General features: G+C 42.7%; 1 protein-coding gene across 1 annotated transcript in view; it reads left to right on the top strand.

Moving 5' to 3' along the window:
- Nucleotides 1-8,702, top strand: part of HFM1 (helicase for meiosis 1) — a 30,081-nt gene extending 21,379 nt beyond the window's left edge. The window contains exons 28-35 of the mRNA XM_054073336.1: nucleotides 417-574; nucleotides 1,273-1,376; nucleotides 2,809-2,964; nucleotides 6,003-6,101; nucleotides 6,555-6,615; nucleotides 6,881-6,986; nucleotides 7,366-7,520; nucleotides 7,793-8,702. Of these exons, the coding sequence (XP_053929311.1) occupies nucleotides 417-574; nucleotides 1,273-1,376; nucleotides 2,809-2,964; nucleotides 6,003-6,101; nucleotides 6,555-6,615; nucleotides 6,881-6,986; nucleotides 7,366-7,520; nucleotides 7,793-7,859 (906 nt within the window). The 3' untranslated portion in view covers nucleotides 7,860-8,702. The remainder of the gene's footprint in view (nucleotides 1-416; nucleotides 575-1,272; nucleotides 1,377-2,808; nucleotides 2,965-6,002; nucleotides 6,102-6,554; nucleotides 6,616-6,880; nucleotides 6,987-7,365; nucleotides 7,521-7,792) is intronic.
- Nucleotides 8,703-12,346: the final 3,644 nt, after the last annotated feature.

Below are 12,346 nucleotides of genomic sequence, written 5' to 3'. Positions count from 1 at the left end.
GAAATCCTATTGGTGTAACAATCAGTTCTGGTTTATTGTTTCATTTGCCATAGTAGCAGGTTAATAGCTCTAATGCTGTTCTCAGAAGAAAGATTTAACAGTTACAAATATGTTGGGATGCTAAAACTTACCTCGTTTTCTTTTTATGTCTTTCTGGTTTTGCTTCAAACAACAGAGAATTTTTCTAGGGCTCAATGTAGACTCTCTTTTATTCTCAACACTTAATCGAATCTCGGCTGTTCAGCTGTGGGCAAGTTAGCATGGTGTAATGGTGTCTCAGAGCAACAAATAGAAATGGTACCACAAACTGAAATTGCTTGGATCGAGCTGTTGTGCTTCTATTAAAAATTTATCGAAGGGCATATATTTTACTTGGCATCTTTTAGCAATAACATCTTTATGTTATTCTTCCCTAGCTTCCAAAATACAGTGATACATTGGCAGAAATCCTAATAACCATCACGTTAACCAACTACGAGCAGCTGCAGGCAAAGAGGACAGCAACGGACTTTCACTACGTTACTCTGATCATAGGAGACGCTGACAACCAAGTCATTTTTAATCAGAAGATTATGTTCGTATGACCAGGGGGGTTGCCTTACATCTTTTCAGGGGGCTGGCTTTTAATCCTCTCTGTGATTCGCAGCATTTGCAGTACTTTCTACACCAATGCTAAGTGGTACCAAATCATTCTCTGTCACACAGCGTTTTCTAGTCATCGCTGTCACTTAAAATGGTGGGCAAGGTTCACATCCACCAACCATGCCAGTGTGCTTGTCAGCACAGAGAGCAAGGGTAAACGCCTGTACAGCACTGACGACATAGTGTGGAGGTCATAGTAATACCCACCTAACTATAAACCAAGTAAATATACCTGTTAAAAAGATACATTCTCAAGCCTTATTAACTAGATTTCTTTAATTATATCATATAGTCTAAATTGTTTTGTGCTCAGAGGTGGAATTAAATTCTTTGGTTAGCCAAGATATGCTTGGAGCAAATGGGGAAAGAGAAACAAAATCTTTTCCAACTGTGTGCCCTTCATGTGAGTTCAGGCCAGTCTGGCACTTCTGGCAGAGCTGAATCTGCTTGGCAGGATCCTGGCACTCTTGTGGCCAAAAATCCCATTGGAAGGTTTTCCTTAGGCCACTGACCCAGCAAAACCCAAGAGCTAAGACCAAATAAAGGCTTTTTCGCTTGATTACAGAGGCCGCAGTGCATGGCCTTGCTTGCATTGTCCATGTCTAACAAAGCTTCTCTGATACATTTCAGGGATTCTGCGCTGCTGAAAACTGGCAACTGGACAAAGAAAATTGATGTGAGAAGAGCTCTTAAGTCAGAAGTCATCAGTATAAATTTAATTAGTTCAGATTATGGTAGGTGGATTGGTGTGCTTTAAAAACAACTGCAGGAGAGTTTTGAATAAATTATTAAAACACTTTATATAAATACAAAAATGTATTGCAATGAATGGATCTGGAAACAAAATTCTATTGCATGTCTTTTGCTGGGTTGAGTATTCCTTAACAGTCCTAATTACATACCTGCTTGTTTCAATTACTCGCATATTAATGAACCCGGAGACATCCAAACTGCTACCAGGAGGTAGTGTTTGGCTCTGCTGGTACAGGTTAGGATTTGCTTTTGCTCTTCACCTTGAAGCTGAATTAACTTTCGTTAGGAACAACCTATCGGCTTCGTGGGTTATTTATGCGGAGAAGAGCTGTCTTTGTGAATGGTGAGGTTTTGCATCAGGATAAAGAAGTACTGGGTATGGATTAGTGGTCCCCTCCAGCAGAAAGACATTTCTACAGTGGAGAGCGTTGTGCCTTAAGATGTGTGGATTGAAACATTGGTCCCCTCAGGGCTGGCTTCCATAGAACTGAACTGGAGCAGCAGCTGAAGAGAGGCAGCAATGGCTCTGGAACCTATAACTCGGAAACACAATTTAACAACAGACTAACTATGAAATTCTGTCTCTGGGCCCTGCGGTTGCTGTGTGCTGGGGTAACCAAAGTATAATGGGCGCTTCTGAGATAAACATTGACTAGTGGGACTGTTACAGGAATCCAGCCTGGGATAATCTGTGTTCCTATGGCTAACCCTGCAACTCAGAAAAAGGGAGGATGTTGTAACCAGAGATGAAGACAAGGTTGTCCTTTTATTGCTTCTTGGCTGTCTACATGCTGTGCTGAGTTCAGTAAAACTCACCAGTCTAGCAACAGCACAGAGAAACTTAAAGCAGGCCTTCCTAGTCTCTACTTATTTTAGTCTGCTTCTGTTTCAGACCTGAAGGTGATCTCTCATTTTTTATAAGCTTGTCTGGTTGGAAAATTTGTCCAATAAAATACAAAAATACTCTTTACAAGTTGTGTGTGTTGTACTATCATATCAATCTTGGTTTAGTTAGAACTAGAACTGTTATTAGCACTCTACTTCACAAGTACTTTTGACGTACTCCTTGCGAGTGCCAAGCTGCTGATGCTCCTGTAACGGAGTGAGTACAATTTTGAAGTTAACATTATATTGGCAGTGCAAAGCCAGGGAAAAATAATACAAACATTCTGTTGAGGGGCTGAATTTGTTACTGATTGAGACACTGTCTTAAATTCTTAGAATGTTTGGGGTTTTTAATCTTAGTCATAAAGAATCCATTCTCGTAGTAGTGCATTTTTAATGGTGCATTATCCTGATGAATTTCCGTGATCTTTTAATAACTTTTATACTTTCTTAAATTCTTTGGAAAACCAAAGGCAATCGGTAGTTTAGAAATTGTTTATTTTCAATAATTCTGTCTGGGTTTCCTAGTTGGCCTCGACATACAGCAAACGTACACAGCATTTTACCTGACACTGGCACCAGGCAGAAGCAGGGTGGTTGCAGATCGAAAACTGACAGCGAAGCCTTCCCTTGATCCGTGTTGTGGCTCACCCCAAGGTCTGCGGGCAGCAGAAGTGGCTACAGGTAAACGGTCAGGTCACAGCATCCGCAGTGCCAAAGGCAGCAGAACATGGCAGTCTGCTTTCAGTCCAGAGCTAGGTTGTTATTTACCTGTGCTGTTGCTGCAGCTTGTTGAGTGTGACAGCACAGGTCTTTAAGGAACTGGAAAGTAAAAATAACCTTTGGTGCTTGGCATCAAATGTTACTGTTTGAACTGGGAAATGTCGTCACACCTCTCTCTTTCCATAACTCTGATGAAGTTCTTTCCAAGTACATTGTTAAAGCAGCCTAAAGTTTTGTTGAAGGCAACTAAATTCTAGTGTCCCGGATGACTTGTGGCCCATCCTTTACTGCAGGAAGTATGCTCCCAGAAATGGATATGGAATTAAAAAGAGAGCATTTCTGTATTGTGTTTATCTAGGAGGCAGATCTAAACAGGAGATTGTTTACAAGAAATACGGAAGCAGAGAATGCAACCATCGCTGTAAGAATAAAGATGTGTGTGGACATGACTGCTGTGAGTTTCATTAAATCTACTATTTCTGTCAGTTTCAGACAAATGTAATTTAGAGTAACTTCATTTCTAGCAGAAGCAACGTTAACAGAAGCAATATAGGCAAGAGTCAGGCCTGAGTTGTTGCTATGATGCAGTCATGCAAGCAGTAATGAAAAGTTTTGCTGATAGCACTTTCATAGGCACTGCAATCATTAATATTTTTCAGAACGTCTAGCATGTGATTTAAGAGCAATGTCAGGCTTTTGCACTGTTATATAAATAGTGGTGTGTTAAATTTTTCAGGATATTTTAATAGAAGATGCTAATCTTGTTACCAAACTTTCCATCGATCTGAAAAGAATTAGATTTTAAACCGTGTAAACTCCTCTGAAGGCTGTTCTAATTGCTTTTCTCAGGTAAAACAGGAGTAGCTCCGAAATCAGAGATGAGTGGAGATTCAAATTTTTCTTTGTACCTTGCTGATTTAAGGAGCAGGAACTCGATCTCATCTGTACCGCCAGTGAAACGGTTAAAGGTTCGTTTGAACACAGTTAGCCAGTGACTGGATTTGGTTTGATCTCTGATGTGTTTGTGTACTTTGTTGGCAGAGAGAATTTTATAACTGAATACGAAGTTTTGTCTTTTCCTGTGTGAAATGCAAAAAGCAAAGTACAAAAGTACCAGAGGTCCAGAAAGCTTTGAGAGATTCTGCTTGTCAGGAGCACCTCCAGCAATCCACTGCTGTGCGTGTGCTCTCTGTGTGTGGTGTTACGGACTGGGGTGTCACTGGAAGGGACTGTACGGTGACTTGGCCTTGGCAAAACATGACCCAAGTGTAATCAAGTAGTGATATTTGTGGTGTTGCTAAGAGATCTTTCGGCATTGACAGGTAGATCTGCTAGTTCATAAGAAGCTAAATCATGTTGGGTTTTCAGTTCTGAAGATCCCCTGGCTTACACTGTCTTTTTGACTGTAGTACTATACCAGTTCTTCTTGGCACCTTTCTTGGCACAATGGCACCTGTGATATTGCAGTGGTTTATTTCCTAGTCACAGTTTTGTTTGCTTGTTTATTTGCCAAAGAGGATGATTTAGCCGACAGCTGGTACAGGTGAGTCAGTGATAAAGGAGTCTGACTTTGCCAGGGGACTTGGATAACACCAGTAGGAGCAGGGAATCCAAGCTTTTTTAACTGATTACTTTTGATATGCAGACACCAGAGAGATTTTGTGTGTGATCTTTAAAAATAATGTTAACTTGATGCAACATTAACAGCATCATTAAGATTGAAAAAAGCAAGTTTCCAATATGTCTATATCTTACTGGTTACAATAATCTACTTTCTTTAGATGCAGATGTTAAATCAAGCGCAAAATGTGGATCTCAAACAATTTGCTTTTTCACCTAAAGCTTTGTTGCCAGCATTGCCAAGGTACTGATTAATAGGAGTAACAAAAATAGAAATCTGTCCTGTTTTAGAGGGCAGGTTAAGTTGTAACAGCTAAGAACTGTTTTTTGGATACAATTGTGTTGCAACTTTTGGTAGCTTTTTTACTGGAAAGTTACTGATTTTCTTTAGCAGAGCGAGCAATGAACAGACCTCTTCCTCCCCCACAATGGCCCAAGTAGGTACTGGTAACAGCTTAGAAGGGTCTGGGAAACAGCTGCAGTCCTGGAGCTATGGAAAGAGCAGTAAGTTATTGCTAATGTCTGAAATGACCATTTGCACTGTTTGGACTTGAATAGACTGGTGAACTCCAGCTTGCTGAAATTACTGCAGTCACTGGTACAGCATCATAAAACACTGAATGTACAGGGAAGCATAGTGGCCTTCACTGGCTTGCTTTGTGCTGTCGCTGAGAGTTTCTAATTCAGAGCTAAGCATCTAAATGTACTTCCAAATAAAACAGTAATGAAATCAAAGGTATTAGGGAGCAAATTGATACGTACTCCCTGAAAGTCATGGCTATAACATGTTCGCACTGAAGCCACTGGTAACAAGTGTTCTACCCCTCTGTTTTACCCACATTTTCCTCTTTTTCCTTTCTGCTGGAGAAGTTGGTGAAATGTGAGCTTTGGTCTGGTAGATGTTGAAATGTGACCATTCAGTAACCGAGTTAACAGCCAGTCAAACAGCTCTGTCTGTAAAGGAATTCTCTCTTTCTGTTTCTTTTCCACTGGAGAGGCCACACATGTTTTTACTTTTTGTGTTAAATAATCAGTCTGCCTTATCAGTGGAGAACTGATGCTTCTGGCAAAGGGGAAGAAGGGCATTGCAGTGATTTTTACAAGGCCTGTGTTTCTAGACCCTACACCGTGGGTCTCTTTTCTCAAAGTAATGCTGAGGCAAAAGCATGTGTGACAATCCTCTGTTCAACAGATAGAACAGCTGGCCCTAAAGCATAGCATGGTTTTTGTACCCGTCCGTTACAGACGTGGTACAGCTTTCTCTGGAAACATCCAGTGCTGGGGAGGGAGAGGAGCCAGGAGGCAAGACATTAAAAGCTGTTAAAGATCTTTAATGCCTAACTTCTCTGATATAGATAAAAGCAGAGCTTGTGTTTCAGATGCTCTGACTGTGGACTTTGAGCTGAGAAGTGATGTTTGGGACGACATTGATGATGAGAAATTAGTGTTTGCTAGCAGCTTTGCCAGTAGGGAATTAGGTAAGGTTACTTTGACAACATTCTTTTTCTCCTACACACGAGTTATTGTGCAGGCTGTTATTTGAGAATCATTTCCTCTAGCATACAATGAACTGCCTGACATTTTTGGTTAATTGCCTTAATCACTAGGCTTATTGCTCTGCCTTGAGTGTCAGCTGTACTGAGACAAAGCTGGAATGGAAGGGAGAGCTGAGAAAGTAAGAATTAGACATTTTTTGTGTGGTCTGCAACTGCATATTTGTTAATTTTTCCGTCTGCTTAACCCTGTTTGCCTTTACATTAGCCCAGAGCCCACGGCATGAATATTTCAAGTGTTAAAACATTTAAATAATTTTCAAACTTATTGATCATGTTAGGTAAAACATTTACAAAAGAGTTTGACTGTTTTGCGACTCAGTGTTTAAAACTTCCTTTTTTACATGGGACGTGGAAATATCTGTCTTGAAATTCCAGAGGAGCATGAAGCACTTTGCCAGCCTGCCAGCAGCAGAGCCACCAATGACATTTTGATAGAGTAAGCAATGTGTTTAGTGTATCACCATTTGATTCAGTTAACACCATTGTCTGTATTTCATATGCATCTGTATGATTAAATGTATAGGAGGTTCTTCTCTCATGGAAGTGAGTGGAATGTCAGCTTTTAAAAGTTATGGATTATTAAGTGATTTATTTTTTTTATTTAAGTGTGCAGGGGAATAAATAGAAAATCCTGAACTGAAGAGTGAATAGTTCTGCACTTCTGTAAAAATACTTAAAATTATTCAACTTTCTATTTTCAGTTTGTGCTCATTGCAAGATGAGACTGATAGTCAGAACTCAGTGGTGTCTGTGGCTGATACATTCACCTCTGATGTGCTATCTGCACAGAGTGGGAATATAAATATGGTGAGTCACAAGATTTTCCTCTAACTAGCGTATTTAACATGTAAATTGATTTACTGTATCTGACTGATGAATAAGTGTGGACATGCTGAGTGTCTGAACCTTTTGGTGTTATGCAAACACACGTGCATCCTGTGGTCAGAGTGATATCAGTGATACAAAGAACTCGGTCTGGAATTTACTATATACAGCACGACTTCAAACCCCTTTACTCAATGTGATTGTGATTCTGCCCGTCATCCAGTACGTAATTGTATTTATCCTGTGCTTGGTCCCTGTCTGATACCTGCCCATCCCTGTTGGTACTGATACTGCAGCAGCTTGGCACTTCCACTTTCAGTTGGGTTTTTAACTGTGTAAACCTTTAATGTTTGCTTTGCAGTTCAGTCTGCAAGGAAAAAAGTATTGGAATCCTCCAGAAGAGCTAGGAAACATCCGGTACTCTGTCTCAGAAACAACATCGGGCTCTTCTAAATTCACTCGGAAAGAGGATTTTTTTATTTGCACAAGAGGCCAGGAAAGAGAAATGGATCCCAGGTAATACAGAGTTGTCTGTGTTTTCTGTTGCCTGTGTTCCAGTGCTCAGTTCTCCTGGAACACTGGTCTTCGGGTGATGTGTCAATTTATAATGTTCGTTGTAAAGACATGAGTTTTCACACTAAGAGTAGCAATTAACTTAGAAAGGAAAACATTTTACAATTGTTTGTTTTGTGCTGGTATCTCCTGACTGTACTTTGTGTAGTGCTCCTGATGTCATAGGCTGTGGACCACACCTAACCTGATGTTGTTGTTGGTCTTGTCTTCGTCAGGTACCTTCCTGATGGTGAAAGTGATGATGTCAAGCCCTTTCTTGGAATATTTGATGGCATTTTGTAAAACGTGTGAACAAAACACATTGTAAGTCCTGGGGGCAAAAGTTACAGGCGTTTGCAGAGAGCGAAGCCTTCAGATCCTGTGAAGAGAATGGGATTTCTGTTGTTGCCTGTTTAACAGCAGCTGGGTTGCTGCACAGAGTAGGTAACAAACCTGTTGTCTAATTCATGGAATTCTAGGTACGTTATCTTATTTAGTATTTAATATCTGTTGGTTGACCTTACTGCTTTCAGGATGACAAAGAAAAACACTGGGCTGTGTCAAAGGAAAGTAGTTCGCAAACTGGTGATGTTTTTCTAGCTCAAGTACAAGCCTCACAAGGGCAAGTCAGCTGTTCAATACATGCGCTGCTCACAATTCCTCCCTAAATGAGTGAAGCTCGCTCCTCAGAAGGGTCTCAATGCTTCTTGGGCTTCTCTTTCAGTTTCTCTAATGCTGAATTTTTTCTAGCACTGATTCTGTAAAATAACTGATTTACTAGTAAAAGTAACACAACAGTAAGTTACTGCATACTCTCTTCCTTTTGGCAGGGGTGTTAAAGATGTACAGCTTCCCTGAGGCAAATGTGCTTCCGGGCTCTTGACAAACCCTCTGTAAAATGTCTGTAAACAGTATTGTAAAGCTGTGTTGGCTGTTGATTCGGACACTCGAGGTCATGAAATGGGCATTTGGGTGTCCTAGTGCAGATGGCAGCACCCAGGGCTTGGATTTGGACATCTTGTACCTCTGGGGTTTGACTGGGACACCTGGCAAGTTCAGGAGTTAGAAAAATACACGATGTTGCCTAAAATCCTAAAGACTGTTAATTTTCACTGTTAATGATTCAAAATGTGTGGAATTAAAGTGTTGAAGTCACACATGGAATCTTAGCCTCTGTTCTTACAACATTGTTTGTGGGGTAACCAAATGTGAGCTGGTTTTGCTGCACTACCTGGCTGGGGTTTTCTCACCAACTCCAGCATTCCCTGATGCTCTTTGATTCCCTGATTCCCTTTGGGCTGACTTTCTGGTGTAGCTCTCTCCTTGTGGAAGGACAGCCTTGCACAAGTAGCCTCCCACTCGCTGCTTGATGTGGTTTTGGCTGCGCATGTTCCAGCAGGCCCAAGCTGAGAGCTCGCTTTTGCTGTGCCTTAAATAGCGGCTTGCATCTGGAGGCTGGTAGTGCATCAGAGATCTTTGGGTCTCAGCTTCTTAAAATTTAAACTTCCTGCCTGAGGTCGCTCAGAATGGCTGAACGGCTCCTGTGTCAGCCCAGCAGCCCCAGTCATGCATATCCTGGTCACCTCCTGGTTCCAGGTGAGATTTTGGGATGCAGAGTGCCCGATGTCATGTTAGGCGCCCCAGAGAATCCTCCATTGGCTCCATCCACAGTGCCAGAAGAGCCCAGGTCTCCCACACGGAGATGTTACAGGTCCTCTGGGGCATCTGAAGTGGTACCTGATGCCGATGTGGAAGCACCTGCCTCTCTCCCTGCTGCTGAAGCGTGCCATTTGTTTCCCAGTTAGTAGTTCGTATTGACAGTGTTCGTTAATTGCTGTTGGATCCTACCTTTCCTTCTAACAACTAATGGAGGGGGTCCTCAGGTTCTTCACATTTCACAAAAGCTTTTACACAGCAACACAAAGTTGAGCTTCAAACATGGAAAACAGGAGGAAGGAAACATTCATTGATATAATCTTGTCCTTGTACAACCTGCAGCTTTCCAAACCTCACTCATCCACCATTTGCTTAGGCCTCACTTGCAAACGGGGCATGCTTCCAACACCACGCCCTGTGCATTTTCCAGCTGGTCTGTGTGGAATTCCGAACAGCTGGGAAATGTGAAGCAGCAGCTGCAGTGGAAGTTGGTTGGGCTGAGGTCTTCATAACACAGAATAAAGTCAGTTTCTGTTCATTTCTCTGCATTAAGGAAGTATCTTTCTGAGGCTGACTTTTTTTGCCTCATTACGGTACTGAAGTTGGATTTCCATTGTTCTGTGAAATATTTGGGTAGTTTATATAATGTTTAGGAAATAATTGACAGTTTTTCTTCATTTTTTGTATAGTCTAAATATAACAGCTTGAGTTTAGGTAGTTCATGGGGGAGTGGGTTTATATTTTACTGATACATCAAAGAAAATTATCCTTGTGGGCAGGTACCCCATGGTGGGGGTTGAACTGGATGATCTTTAAGGTCCCTTCCAGCCCAAGCCGTTCTGCAATGCTATGTCTGATTGCAGTCATTTAACTGAATTACAAACCAGATTACGGAGACACTCTGTGTGGTCAGTACGCTGTGAGGCAGACGCTGTCAGAAGGTGAGTCGGGTTGTAAGTGGGACGAATGGGAACTCACCAAATGCCCTGTGATGGAAGTGACCCTGCTCAGGTAGCACAGAGAGGCCGTGTGCTGTAAATCCCCAGCCGGGCTCACTGAATGTTGTCTTTCTTGTGCGCACAAGACACCTGGGCTCTTTTATCCACACAAGTACCCAAGTTTTGTAAGTTGAGTAATCTTGTTTCTGTATGGCAGCAGAGGGCTGGGCTCTGCTGACACAGCTGTGTGCAGCTTCCACTCTGGTGCTTCTCAGGTGATAACGCAGACCAATTAAATACAACAGGACAATGTCACACAGTTTCATTAAGTGACTGCCAATAGATAAATACAGACTAAATTATATAAATCCATTGTAACAGGCTGGAAGGATCCTTGTTTTAAACTCTGCACAGATTTGGAACATGAAATAAGTGAGCTGAGTTTGAATTGGTGCAGTGTGTGAGGAGCATTTTGGGGACACAGCAGAACAGCTCAGACTTCAGCCTGGGGAGGGTTCTGTACAACGCACGTTATAAACACACTGCGTCCCATAATGGGGCAGGGAACGAAAATTCAGTGTGACAAGAAGTCAGGTTTTACTGTCTGTCTTGTCTGATTCTCTGTAATAAAATACATGTTCATACCTGCTTTTAATTTAACTTCCACTTCCCTGTGTGCTTCCTCGTCCTGTCCCACAGATTGGTTTCAGAATCTAAAGTGAGGTCAGCTGTGTCTCTGTCTGAAGAATCACAATATCAGCTCAGAAACCACGAGCTTCAAAACCTGTCGGCAGGAAAACAAGCGTGGTGTTTCAACACACTGCCAGCCACAGCTGTGTGTAAGGTATGCTCCGAGCACGCAGGGGGCTGTATGTGGGTTGTGACAACATTTTAATTGCATGCAGCGTGTCTCCTGATTGTGTTAATTAGGTAGCCTTTATTCACGTATTTGAAGGTGTTAATGGGTTAAACGTAACTGTTACAATAACACCAGCCGCCGCAGCAAGGCAGGCTCCTGTTGTCCAGAGGTGGGCTTACTCAGATCTTCCTTCACAGAACACTTACATGGAATCACAGAGTCATGGACTGGTTTGGGTGGAAAGGGACCTTAAAGTCCATCCAGTTCCACCCCCTGCTATGGGCAGGGACACCTCCCACTGGATCAGGGGCTCCAGGTTCCATCCAACCTGACCTTGAACCCCTCCAGGGATGGGGCAGCCACCACTGCTCTGGGCAGCCTGGGCCAGGGCCTCCCCACCCTCAAAGCAAAACATCTCTTCCTAGTATGAGGTACAAAAATCAGTGTTCCTAAATGCAGTCAGGATAATGAGTGAACAGAAGTCACCGTATGGAACCCAGATGCACCTAAAAACAGCTAAGATCAGTCATTTTGTGGAGCACAAATGATACATCTCTGAGGCGTCATTTGTGACAGACTCAGAGGTGTCTCTTCTGAATGAAAGTGTCCTTTGTGTTTCCTCTTTATGTCAGCCCTTCTGCTCTTCATGTTGAAGCAAGGGAGCAATAGCATGTCAGTTGTTGTACTGATACAGTCTTTAAATGGAACCCAGTTAATGGCATCCATGAACGCCTGGTTTTTTTCAAGCTCCTTTGCTTAACAAGGAAACAAATAGAGCACTAGGCAGGGTGAAATCCACTCGCTGCAGAGGATGAACACCACATTGGATTAGTTGAAGGCTCACACAAAGATAAACTGAGGCACACACAGTGTGATTTCAAAAAATGCAATAGAAAACAGGCAGTGGTTCCTTGACCACTGCTGGGATAAGGGCTGCTCCATCTGAACCAGCTTTCTGTGTTTGTTCCTTAACCCTGGACCAGACTAACCTGTACCCATCCGAGCCCTCGCTGTAGATTCTGGTCTGCGTGAGCTCCTGACAAGGACTCGAGAGGGAGCAGGCTGGGGTCAGGGCTGCCTGCTCTGAAGTGGCAGGGGCCCTCAGGCCATTTGTCTCCTGCGTTTCCCTAGGTGGTGCCGAGCACTGTTGCTCTTCCCTGTGGTGGTAAAGGGACTGGAAGAGCTGTGCTTCCATTCACCTGCAGTCCTGCGCCACACATCCTGTTCTGAACAGGAGGTCCCAGTGCAGATAGTTCATACCAGTCAGCGAGAGCTGTTTTCCAGTTCGCTCCAGTGCACTACCTGCCCACTAAACCACTGCACTGTCATTCTGGTCT

The sequence above is a fragment of the Cuculus canorus genome, chromosome 8 (assembly GCF_017976375.1).
Source record: "Cuculus canorus isolate bCucCan1 chromosome 8, bCucCan1.pri, whole genome shotgun sequence".
In the NCBI taxonomy this organism is placed as follows: domain Eukaryota; kingdom Metazoa; phylum Chordata; class Aves; order Cuculiformes; family Cuculidae; genus Cuculus; species Cuculus canorus.
This window is presented reverse-complemented; position numbering and strand designations above follow the sequence as displayed.